The following is a 13,195-nucleotide window of genomic DNA, read 5'->3' on the forward strand; positions in this document are numbered from 1 at the left end:
TCTTGCCATCAATTCCTCTCAGAAGCTCACCATTTTCTTCTGACAATGATCCCTTCCAGTTCTGACAATATTTTGTCAGATCTGAAATATATCAGTTGCTGTCAGTAAAATATCAGTTGCTGTCAGTTATAGCTGAGAGGAAAACTGATGTACCAGGTAATGTCCATGTTTCCCTATGGCTCAAGTGGGCGATGTTACAGTTTAACTGTGTGCTGACCAGGAAGCTGTTATGGGTAATGGGTTGGCCATTTTCAAAATGGAGGACGGAAAATTCCATTGATCACAGTAAACAAACAAAATGCGGGACAGGAGAAAGACACTGAGGAGTAGACTACATGGAAGGTAAGTAAGACTTGTGTGTGCTTATTTGACTTTTAATTTTCAGTTCAGGTTTTCTTTAAAGGTTATTATGCTGTTGCGCATCTTTTAGAGCAGATAGGAAGTTCTGAGTTCAGGTCCGCTTTAAGGGCTCTGCCTTTGACATGGGAGACCAGGGTTCGAATCCTGGCTAGGGTCAGTACCTATTCAGTAAGGAGTTCAAGGCAAGACTCCCTAACACTGCAGGGTGGCCTCTTGAGCGCGTTCCAGTGGCTGCAGCTCTTGAGCGCTTTGAGTCCAACAGGAGAAAAGTGCTAAAAATGTTCAGATTATTATTATTAACTAACAAAGTTTAACGAGGTAGTGTGCTAAATTAGTTTAACTTACTTGGGATTTCTTGCAGCTCCCTGGACTCCTCCGGTGCATACGATGTCTATCCTACTCCCTCCAACAAGCAGCAGTGACCCCTGCAAAGCTAGCCAGTCGGCATCTACTGCGCAAGTGCAGCCCCGAGCCACGCGCACCCCGACTGCGACATCGGTTTTTGCATACTTTTTCTGCGCAGAATGCTCCCAATCATGGGAGCGCAGCGAGGAGACACGTAGCTGGCCAGCTTTGAGGGGGGCACTACTGCTTGCTGGGGCTGTAAAAAGGTAAGTTAAATTGCTTTTTTAATTCATTTTGCCTTAACATTTCTTTTAAGCCAAGTCTACCAAACCGGTTTCCAGATAGTTTGGCAGTACAGGCCACACCTCCCCTAAAACAGTTCTGTTTTAAGGGGTGGAGCTCAGGGGTATTGGCAACAACATACTCCCATAGGGTGGTTTTGTAAGAAGGGGAGCCAGGCAGTCTGGATCACACTCTCCCATGAGGGGAGTTGCCTCTTAAGCTTGAGGCTCCTTTTACACATGCACCATTGCGTCACACAATATTGCACACACTGACGCAGAAGCTATGGTGGCCCTAAGGGGGGGCTATCATACGGATGGTGGTGTGGTGCAATGTGGCGCAGCGTGTTTCAACTCAATAACAAGACAAATAACATTTATATCGCGCTTTTCTCCTGGCGGACTCAAAGCGCCAGAGCTGCAGCCACTAGGACGCGCTCTATAGGCAGTAGCAGTGTTAGGGAGACTTGCCTAAGGTCTCCTACTGAATAGGTGCTGGCTTACTGAGCAGGCAGAGCCGAGATTCGAACCCTGGTCTCCTGTGTCAGAGGCAGAGCCCTTAACTATTACACCATCCAGCCACTGCATGCAGTGCATTGACAGTACGACAAGCGCGCTTACATTGTCAGTGAGGCATACTTTCATTGTACTGGATGCCTCACTGTATGGTCACAACGCAATGTGCCATGCAACGTTTCCAGGTGGTTGTGGTGCGATTGTAGAATAATCGCCATGTAAGCAAGTGTGTAAGGGGGTTCAAGAAGGAAGGGAGAAAAAGAATGGTCTTGCAGTCATGTGACCACTATGAGGAGGAGCTTAAAAGGATATGCATGATTTCTTTTTTTTTTTTGCAACCTGAAAAGGACAGCTGACGTGAGAGTAGTATAGAGGCAGCCATATTTATTTCCTTCTAAAGGGGAGGGGGGGGGGGATTCCTGTTGAACAATACCAGTTGCTTGGCAGCCCTGTTGATCTATTTGCCTGTAGCAGTTTCTGAATCACACACCAGAAACAAGCATGCAGCTAATCTTGTCAGATTTGACAGTAATGCCAGAAACATCTGATCTGCTGCATGCTTGTTCAGGGGCTATAGCTAAAAGTATTACAGGCAGAGGATCAACAGGAAAGCCAGCTAATTGGAATATGGCTTTAAAGGACATCAATATGGCAGTCTCTGTATCCCTCTTGCTTCAGCTGTCCTTTAAGAAGTAGCTTCCTTGAGATGTCTGTAGCTGAGTCATTGGACGTTGTTTTTTTAAATCTTGGGAAATGACTTTAGTTCATCTCCCTCACATCCCATGTGTGTTGGGGGAGCTGGCATCTTATCTTAGATAGTCTTAGAAGGCTTTCAAAAAGCTGGATGAAGGTCCACAAGCCATGTTGTACCTGGATGGCGTGGGCGAGACAGCCGTTGGTGCGGTGGGTCAGGCCTACGGTGTTCAGAGCCTCCCGGGCAAAATCATCAGGCGCCTTCACAAAGAAGTTAGTCTCAAAATTCCCCAGCATGTTGGTGGAGACCATAAGCGGCATCACACACTGTGGAGAGACATACCAACAGCAATCACATCATCTTCCCAGGATAAGTGAGACAGCTCTGAGCACAACCACAAGTGTGAACCCAGGAGCGTAATTAAAAATCACAGGGGCCCCCTGCCAAAATTTGGATGCCTCATTGACCCCGGGGCTCGCTTAAAGAGAGTCTGAAGCAGTGTTGACAACTCATCCCTTTAATTACTGACACATCTAAGTTATACAGGTTCTGGGGCTATTTACACACAATCAGTGCCTTAACTGCATCTACCTAGCCACAACACCTGTATAATTCATATGTGTCAGTAATTAAAGGGATGAGTTGGCAACACTGGTCTGAAGCGAGAATAAATCTCGCTTCAGACCTCATAGCTAGCAGGGGCATGCGTGCCCCTGCTAAAACGCCGCTATAGCGCGGCTTAACGGGGGTCCCTGTCCCCCCAAACCCCCTCCGTGCAGCGGGGGAGCGCTTCCTGGTTGGGGCAGGGCTAACCGCCGCAGCCCTGCCCCATGCGCGTCTGTCAGACGCGTATCTCCGCCTCTCCCCCGCCCCTCTCAGTCTTCCTTCACTGAGAGGGGCGGGGGAGAGGCGGCGATGCACGTCTGATAGACGCGCTGGGAGGCAGGGCTGCAGCCGTTAGCCCTGCCTCTAGGAAGAGACAGCCAGCGACCATTTTACGACCAAGTATTGCGGGGGGTGGGTTGGGGGTGAAGGGACCCCCGTTAAGCCGCGGGATAGCGGCGTTTTAGCAGGGGCAGCATTAAATAGGTGGCAGCAGCGGCGGGCCGGAACGCAAGCATATACCGCCATGTGTTCCATCCTGGAGGTCCGATCTGTAAGTGCCAGATGCTACTTCCTGATAAACAGGAAGTAGCATCAGACGCTAAGAGAGAGGAACGTCAGTGTCCCTGCCCACCAGTGCTGCCACATATTCAATGCTGGAGGGGGAGCACTGAGAGGAGAGCCCGAGAGGGGGAGGGGGGAGAGTGCCCCCCTCCCCGCCAATGTAGGTGGCCATGCTCTCCCCTCATGCTGCGACCCCTCCTGCCCCCAAAACAGATCTGAGCGCCCCCCTCCCGCGGGCGCGGCCCCTATTGTTATGCCACTGTGTGAAACCTCAAAGCGCTGCTTCTCCAACAGTAGATTGCAAGTGCCATGCAGCTAGCCAATCACCATGTGGCTTCAGTCCTATGTCATGTTACAGGGACGGAAGCTGCATGGTGATTGGCTGGCTGCACAGCTCTTATAAACTGAAGACAGTGAAGAGGCCCTATATCGCTGCCGGGAGCAGGTAATGCCTTGCTGCTGCTCTACACAGGACCGCCGCCCCCAACTCCCCCCCCCCCCCCCCCCATCTACTAGGCCCCAGCAATGGCAGGGGTCCTGGGGGCTTTGTTATACCCCGGACTCAATACAAACATTCAAACAATGTATCACGTGGACTCACCTGCACATCAATCCCCAGGGGACTATAGTCGAAGCTCAGGCTACGGGAGAAGAAATCCACAGAGGCCTATAGGACACAGAGAGAGACAAGGATGTGAATCTGCCTCACTACTGGGAAGGTGCTGAATACAACAGAGACAGAGTTGTGAGCCTGAAGCCTCTTTCTGATACAGTGCTGCATGCCCAGGCCAACAAATAATAATGGTGTGCAGCAGGGTGTAGGTATGCGGTCTGTTCCTCCATGTGATAAGGGGGCTGCTCTGCAGCCAGCAGTGAGTACCTGTAAGGCCTGGCAGATTCCCAGTCTCTATGCCCCAATCCAAGGCCGCCATCAGAAACTTTAGGGCCCCATACTGGGCAAACCTACTGGGCCCCCCTCACTACTCTCTGCCCCTACATGGCAAAACACAAATGTTGAAGGCCTGAACATGGCCATGTGACGGCTTTCCCTGTGCTTCTATGGCTGGGAACGTTCTGTGTATGCTCATACACATCAGTTTATTCAGATTGTAACTGCACTAGCACAGAACACCCCGAGCTATGAAAGCACAATGGAGGACTTGGCCTGGAATGATGCATGTGCAGTGCACTGCGACCCAGCTGGATTGTATGGACTTCTCAGGAGCGCAACGGAGTGGACTGAAAGAGTATCAAAGGAAGCTGACAAAGTACAGGGGGCTGGAAGGAAACCCCAGGTAAGTAAAAATCCCTTTCTCCCATTTGCCTCAGATTTACTTTAATCACTGCTTGACTAAGGTAACACCTGGATGAATCTCCCGACACCTCATCACATGAATGGGCCGCCAGAAGGATAGACACCGACAGACACAGACTGCAGCTGAGGTCCACGTGTGGCACTGTTTGTTGAGCCCCAGATTCACTTGGGCCCCATACAGCTGGCCCTCCTGTGATGCCCTGAAGGCGACCCTGCCTCAATCTCAGCACGCTTCACCTCAGCCAAGGAATGATAAGTGTGTCGGCCCAGCACTCGGTTACACCCTGGCCTTTAAGTGCACAAGGTATAGAGACTGATGGAAGACAGAGATACTATCAGACACTACTGGGCAAGGACAGGCAATGCTGGGTAATATCAGGAAGTAGTGTGGAATGCACTGTGGAGGAGCCGACTCAGATCACAGCAGGAGTAAAACAGACAAAAAGCAGGGAGGAAGATTGCAGCTTCAGGTAACCGCCACAATAAACAAGACCGAAAGGAATATTTACCATGGCAACGGTAGCAACTGGATTGGCAACCGCAGCTATGGTAACTTCCACACAGTAGGATAAAGGGAGTGCCAATCGCATGAGCTGCAGTGGCGAAGTCTGCACAACAGGGCTGGAGGGAACGCTGCTATTGGATTACCGCAGGAATAGCAGACGTACGCAAAGGAACAATGCAAGGTAACAGTTATCACACAAGACCCAGCAATGGTGGAAGCTACACGCTACTACAGGCAAAGCGATCAAGCACAAAGAGGGTTTGATTTCACCAACAAAAGGGGCCATGCACCATACTTTTTGTGAACGCACGCACGCACGCGCACGCGCGCACGCGCGCACGCGCGCACACGCACACACACACACACACACACACACACACACACACACACACACACACACACACACACACACACACACACACACACACACACACACACACACACACACACACACACACACACACACACACACACACACACACACACACACACACACACACACACACACACACACACACACACACCCCTCTACCTCTGAGAAAAATGCTTGGGTGTATATACAGGTAGTCCTCGGTTAACGAACGAGATAGGGACTGTTCACTCGTTCTTAACCTGTATCTGTCCGTAAGTCGGGACTACCTGTTCTGCCCCGTTGAAAAAGAAGAATATGGGCAGCGGAAGGTAAATAGAGGTCTACTCACCTGATCCCCGGCGGTAGAAGGTGCCCTCATGGTGCCCAGAAGGTCCGCAGCCCGTCCTCATAATGACGTAATCAGGAAGAGCCGCATGTGAAGCCAGGAGCCGCCAGGGAACAGTGGAGGAAGCGAGAGGACGGGCTGCGGACCTTCCGGGCACCACGAGGGCACCTTCTACCACCGAGGATCAGGTGAGTAGGCCTCTATTTACCTTCCGCTGCCCATATTCTTCATTTTCAACAGGGCAGAACAGGTAGTCCCCGACGGGCGTGACGTCATGCGGCGGGGCGGAGCTATGGTCGCGGCGTTTGTATCGGCGGGTCATTCGTAAGTCGGGCGTTCGTAACCCGGGGACTACCTGTATATATATATTAAGAAATTGACAATCTACCCTACACCATTCAATGTTCATAAAAATTGCTAAGAAAAATCCACCACTCATATTGAAAAAAAATGGGAAAGCCAATCGGATTTCTTGCTCGAAAAACACAAAAAACAACACTTGATTCCTCAGGAAATCCGATTGTGCTTATCAAATTGCTGTGAAAACCACCTTCATAACAGGCATGCAAATTCCAACATAGATGAATGGTAACCACTCAATCTTGTGTCGGGGCCCGTTTCCATATGGCGTGCTTTCAGGCGAGCTTATGGAAACGCAATCGCAGGGACTGCACTGTCTGCCGGTTCCATTCATGCATGGCGATTCACCACTGAATCACCGCGCATGGTTGCCTGCATTTTGGGGTGTTTCAGCCTGCGATCCCATTCAGTATAATGGAAGGGAATGCAATCCCCCGCCCCCCGCCGGGAGTGACGCGCAGCGCAGAGCCATGGGGCATGGAAACGAAGCCTTACTCTTATTGGAGGGTGCAGGCTGATTGCAGATGACAGGACTCTCATTGCAAATGCATGCAACATTCTGCAGCAGCATGTGCACAGGGAGTTCTGCACTGTCTGCAGCTCAGCTGTATCAAACAGGATGCCACAGGTGAGATCATGAGAGCACCATAATGTGAACAGGTCACTAGGGCTTTGTTGTGTTGGCCTATGTCACATCAGCAGCTTTCAGAAATAGTGTAAGTGTTATGAAGTACCATTCTTACCTGTTGGTCGGTGGTGCCCTGGTTCTGTGTATACTGCAGTACACATGCTTGTAGTGGGTTATGGCTTTTTAGTTATTGCCTAAGTTACCTACATATACTTGCGTGACAAGCATTAGAGTTTTGTGCGCAAGCGTAAAAACACGCTCTGCATGAGCAGCCACGTGACCACGGCAGCCCGCATTAGGGCTAGTTCACCTAGCGGCACTGTTGGGGTTCTTGCTGTTTGCTGGTGATCGGCAAAGCGCTAGTACAGTGGAACCCTATGAGGGGGATCCCACTGCTGCATTGAGATTTGTATTCAACCACAATAGCATAGCATGCGTCGTTTCTTGAATGATTGTGCTTGAAAGAATCCTGCAAAATCACACATTAATACAAAATCGCTTGGAAAAGTTGCTTTACAAATCACAATTACTAAGCGGCTGCGCTTTGTAGTGTGAGCTAGCCCTAAAAGGACGATAGCTGGGTAAGAAGGCGGTATCATGTCCTCTTTACTGAGTACAAATGAAATCACCGCCGGGAGACTTGGGCGCAGGATACAGCCGGTATATGGCTGATTCTGCTGCTGCTGCACAAGTCCCGGCGGCTTTAACCGGTTCAGCGCCGCAGTGCCGAAAATCTCATGCATCCGAGCAACGTTACCCTCCCATTCATTCGCCTATAACTTTATTGCTACTTATCACAATGAATTGATCTATATCTTGTTTTTTCCGCCACTAATTAGGCTTTCTGTGGGTGATACATTTTGCTAAGAATTATTTTTTTCTAAATCCATTTTAACAGGAAGATTAAGAAAGAAATGAAAAAAAAAAATCATTATTTCTCAGTTTTTGGCCATTATAGTTTGAAATTAATATACGCTACCGTAATTAAAACTCATGTATTTTATTTGCCCATCTGTCCCGGTTATTACACCGTTTAAACGATGTCCCTATTACAATTTATGGCGCCGATATTTTATTTAGAAATAAAGGTGCATTTTTTCAATTTGCGTCCATCACTATTTATAAGCTTAGAATTTAAAATAATATAATAACATACTCTCTTGACATGCATATTTAAAAAGTTCAGACCCTTGGGTAACTATTTAAGTTGTTTTTGTTTTTTTATTGTATTTTTTTTATTTTATTTTTTTAATAAAAAATGTATTTGGGTAATTTTTGGTGTGGGAGGGAAACAGCTTATTTTTAATGTAAAATAATATAATTGTTTAATAAAAAATGTATGTGGGTGCAGTTTACTATTTGGCCACAAGATGGCCACAGTCAAAAAAGTCCTGGATGCGAACGATCTCGCATCTAGGAACTAAAAAGAAGATGGTAAAGTTTCCTGGGGGCAGAAATACCGCGCTCTCTGAATAGAAAGCGTCAGTATTTCTCCGGGGGACTTACATCGGTGAATGGGAATTATATTCCCATTCACCGATCGGGGGGCTAGCGGCGCGCGGGAGTAAGTTCGTCCAGATAGGCTGAACTGGTTAAAAGTAACTGCAGCTCCGTCGTCTGACGCCGCCGAAGTTACTCACTGAGCGCCGCTATAGCTGTAATTCCTATTACGGTCTATGTTTGCGCCGGCTACACCAAAATCTCCTGTGCTGGAACCAACGTGTTCACCCTTTATTTCCCCATATGCCAGACATGGATCAAGCAACCTTTTTTCTGCAGTTTGTCCTGGTTTCTAATAGCTGTAGGAGCTGCCATTTTCCCCCTCCCCTTTCCTCTGCCCTTATTTATCCAGTGGAAGGTGTGAATGTAAACAAGTGGGACTCTCTAAACTGTTTGAAGTAAATCTCCCCACCCCCTGCTGATGAAAGCCTTTGTTTGCTGGTAGCTACTGCTAATTACAGCAGTCCTTATCTGCCTGCTCTTTCTGCAGACAGCAGGCCCGTGGAAGTAGAGCAATGAATGCCTATAACAAACATTTCAATGTAAAAAGAAGAGGCTGAATGAAATTTTTAGTAATGAGCCACATTGTTAGTATGCATTTTTAAGGTGTTATTGAGGTGCCCTGTTGGCTAAAAATGCTGCTCGGTTCCCTGTAAGATAGCTACGCCCTTGGCAGCTTGGCATGTGCTTGTAAATGGTTATCTCCATTACTGGATGGCCAGTGGATAGATCATACCTTAGTACTCGAATACACGGATACTCTCGGATATGGGACAGCACCGGCCCCAGACGACATGTTTATTATCAGGCCCTTCTTCCTGGGGAGAGGGAAAAACAAAAATGTCATTTTTATCACCTAAGGACCAGTTCACAGAAACTGTAATGCCTGGTACACACCATGCCATTTCCAGTCAGACAGGGCGAATGGATTATTTACCAGTCCGCTAGGTTCCTGAAACAAAACGGAATTTATGATATTCCCACCCTGGACCCTCCCAGATGTGAATGTCACTATTAACCACACTACCATTCGCCCTACTTCTCAAGCCCGCTGTCTCCCTATACACATCCTCCATTGGCAAGGTTATCTCCTCCATGGGTTTTAACTATCATCTGTATGCAGATGACACTCAAATCTATCTCCACACCCCTGACATATCCACCACTACCATGGACAAGGTCTCCTCCTGCCTATCTGCCATCTCCTCCTGGATGTCCGCTAGGTTCCTAAAACTAAATCTAGACAAAACGGAATTTATGATCTTCCCACCCCAGTCATCCCTGGACCTCCCAGATGTGCAGGTCACTGTTAACCACACTACTATTCACCCTACCTCTCAAGCCCGCTGTCTGGGTGTCACCCTGGACTCCGCACTCTCCTTCACTTCCCACATCCAAATCCTCACAAAGTCCTGAAACTTCCACCTTCGTAACATCTACAAGATCCACCCTTTCCTGACCTCTGCCACCACCAAACTCCTCATCCATGCCCTCATAATTTCCCGCCTTGACTACTGCAATGCCCTTCTGGTCTCCCTATGACCCGAATAGCCCCACTGCAGTCTATTATGAATGCGGCAGCCAGAATTATCCACTCCTCCCATCGCTCCACCACAGCAGCTCCCCTCTATGAATCCCTCCACTGGCTTCCTATCCAGTCCAGAATCAGATTCAAGATACTGTGTCGGACCTACAAATCTGTCCACAAAACCTGCCCAACTTACATTTCCGATCTTACTCAGAGGTACACACCTAGTCGCTCACTCTGCTCTTCCAATGAACTTTGCCTGACTGCCCCCCGCATCACCCAGTCCCATGCACGCTTACAGGATTTCTTAAAAAGCTGCTGCAACACTATGGAACTCCCTACTTACCCCCATTAGGGTTTCTCCCTTCAACATCTTCAAGAAGGCCCTCAAAACTCACCTTTTTACTCTGGCCTACCCCCCTTCACTAGTGCGCTAAACCCACAGCTGGACTCTGGCCCCCTACCTTTCATGTCCCTACCTCTCCCTCTAGATTGTAAGCCTTCGGGCAGGGTCCTCCTCCTTATGTCTCCTACTCGATTACACACCTCCATTACCGTACACTCATCCTATGAATCTGAGTGAACTATTGAGTGAACTCGACTTGCCTCCCATCCAGTGACTGACTAAGCATTACCTTGTACTCATACTGTGCTGCGTGATCTGGTTTTCTTGTATTCCTGTATTGTCTTATTGCTGTATGTCACCCCTAAATATTGTCTGTCCCCTAAACTAATGTACAGCACACTTTATAAATACTATAACTAAATAGGTCCGATCTGATTTCTGATTGTTTTTCTGATCAATTTTGTATACAAGTGATCAGAAAAACAATCAAATCAGATTGGACCTGTCTGAAATGATCAATTTGACCAGCCGATCTGATGGGAAATTGAACGGTGTACCATCATTAAACCAGATAAAAAAGCCGCAAGCACAGAAAGCATTGGGTGACATGTGAACCTTCAGTCTAAAAATCGACTCAGCAGCAATGACAAGGCTTGGTGTTTCTTTAACAGTTTCACAGCATCAGAACTTTGTTTCTCTTATACAAGTCTCATTTTTAGCTGCACAGAATAAAACTGCCCGGGCTTTTTTCCCCTAATGCTGTGCAAAGCATGATGGGACTTCTGATGTTGTTGCTCTCATTCTGCTGTTTTGGTGCAAATTTTTTTTTTTTTTTTTTTTACATTTTGAATTTGACATTTGAGGCCTAGCGTGTGCAGCTGGGAGGGGTAATCAGGACACAGGATAGTTGGAACTGTGTCTCCTGCTCCTTGTCACCTCCTTTCAACCAAAAAGATTGCTGCCCCCATGACAAAGATGGCAGCCCCCATGAATCACAAACATTTGCCTGTTCTTTTAAAACAGGGTGGGTAAGAGATTATATTACCTATCTATTCTAATTAACATAACTAATGTAACTTAATGACAGTATGTTTAGGCTGAAGTTCCCCTTTAATGCATAATAGAATCAGAATCTTTATTTCGCCAAGTGCGACCGAGGTCGTACCCGGAATTGGTTGTGGTTCACATGGCAGTGGCAACAATAGCAAGGACAGAGATTGGCATAAGACAATAGCCATAGTGCAAGCAAGACAGGCATAAGACAATAACATATAATACAAGCAAGATAAGCAAGACATGCAGTAACACACAGTTTTAGACGGTTGATGCAGTCCAATATGTGCCTTGCTCTTTCACAGAAACCTCCGGGTTTGGATATTGTGCCGCTCAGGGATAAGTAACTTCGTACCACACCTTGAGTAGAGTTCTACCAAGGAGTGCAGGCTAGTAGGACCAAGGAGGGGTTTTATATATAACCTCGTGCTTTGGAAGTTTAACTAGGAACCTTGCTTAGGAGTTCAGACCCCGGGGAGGAAGGAGGCTGTAGTACTAAGTGTACTGGTACCAAAATGAAAAAGTAAGTGCCTTTAGGCCTCATTCACACTTACGATCGCAAAACGCTAGGGCTAAAACGCGCGGAAAAAAATTACTGTACATTTTAGCAACCGTGGTTTAAATACAATGCAATCACTCTAAAAATGCTGCTTGTAGCACGTTTGTGTTTACCGCGAATCGCTGGCGATCGTAGCAGTGAGATCACCGACATATACTTTTAAGTGCACTAGCGCTTTTAAAAGTGCTAGCGATCACTGGCGATTCACAGTAAATGTGCGCTAATCGCCCAAGTGTGAATGGGCACTTGAAGTAAACCGGAGATGTTAAAGTTTAAAGATTTTATACCTACCCGGTGCTTCCTCCAGCCCCATAAGCTCGTCTGAGTCCCTCACCGTCCTCCCGCGATCAGCCCCGGTAACAGGCTCAGTCGGGTCCAGTCTGGATCTTCTGCGCATGCAAGATGAGACCCCAGCCTGTGATGGTCACAAGGGGTAGACAGGGAAAAGGGTGCAAACATTGGGGGGGCCTCATCTAAGTTTTTCAGGGGGAGCCGCATGATTTGTAGTTATCAGAACTAGTTTTTGTGGCAAGCAAGGTGGATGTACCAAGACTCACAGTGCCTTTGCACACTCAGGCACTTGGGGCCCGATTCATGAAGCTGCGTTGCTATAGCAGCACGATCTCCATGACTTCACAGCAGTGGCCGGCATTTAAAGGAACTCGTGTTGCTATGTGAGCAGCGCTGCGCACGTAACTAAGGAAGGCACGCTACGCTGCAAGAGTGAGTGTAGCGTGCAGCCTTGAATTTAGTTTGCGGTGCTGTCATGGAGCATCATGAATCCGCCCGTAAGTGTACAAGACTTCAGCAGAGTCGGCACCATCCAACGTAAATAGAAGCTCTTTATTGAGTTAAATCAGGATGTTCCTGGTTCCCAGCCAGGAACATCACGTTTCATCTCAATAAAGGGCTTATATTTACTTTGGATGGCGCGGACTCTGCTGAAGACAGACTTTGTAGTTACAACCCTGGATGAAAAGCAGAGGCGTAACTAGAAGTCCCCAGGCCCCTCTGCAAGAATTTGAGCGACCCTCCCCCCCCAGCCGTTTTGGGGGGGCAGGAGGGGTCGCAGCATAAGGGGAGAGCTTTGCACATCAGCGGGGAGGGGGGACAGTCCCCCACCCCCCCTCCCTCACCTCCAGCACTCCCCTCTGCGCTCCACTCCTGCATCTATCTAAGTGGCAGCAGCTATAATCACCTCCATTCACCACGGAGGTCTCAAATCTGCAAAGGCTTCACATTACTTCCTGTTTTAACAGGAAGAAATGTGAAGCCCTTGCAGATCGGAGATCTCTGGTGGTGAATGGAGGCAATTATAGCTGCCGCCGCCGACGCTGCTG

The 13,195-nt window shown here is 48.1% G+C and overlaps 1 protein-coding gene across 1 annotated transcript in view; it reads right to left on the reverse strand.

Moving 5' to 3' along the window:
• The window catches only part of LOC137562526 (very-long-chain 3-oxoacyl-CoA reductase-B-like), a 36,294-nt gene that overhangs the window by 823 nt on the left and 22,276 nt on the right, over positions 1–13,195 (reverse strand). Inside the window, exons 8-10 of the mRNA XM_068273940.1 lie at positions 9,106–9,187; positions 3,965–4,030; positions 2,373–2,522 (exon numbers count right to left, since the gene is read on the reverse strand). Of these exons, the coding sequence (XP_068130041.1) occupies positions 2,373–2,522; positions 3,965–4,030; positions 9,106–9,187 (298 nt within the window). The remainder of the gene's footprint in view (positions 1–2,372; positions 2,523–3,964; positions 4,031–9,105; positions 9,188–13,195) is intronic.

Source organism: Hyperolius riggenbachi, chromosome 3, assembly GCF_040937935.1.
Source record: "Hyperolius riggenbachi isolate aHypRig1 chromosome 3, aHypRig1.pri, whole genome shotgun sequence".
NCBI lineage: Eukaryota > Metazoa > Chordata > Amphibia > Anura > Hyperoliidae > Hyperolius > Hyperolius riggenbachi.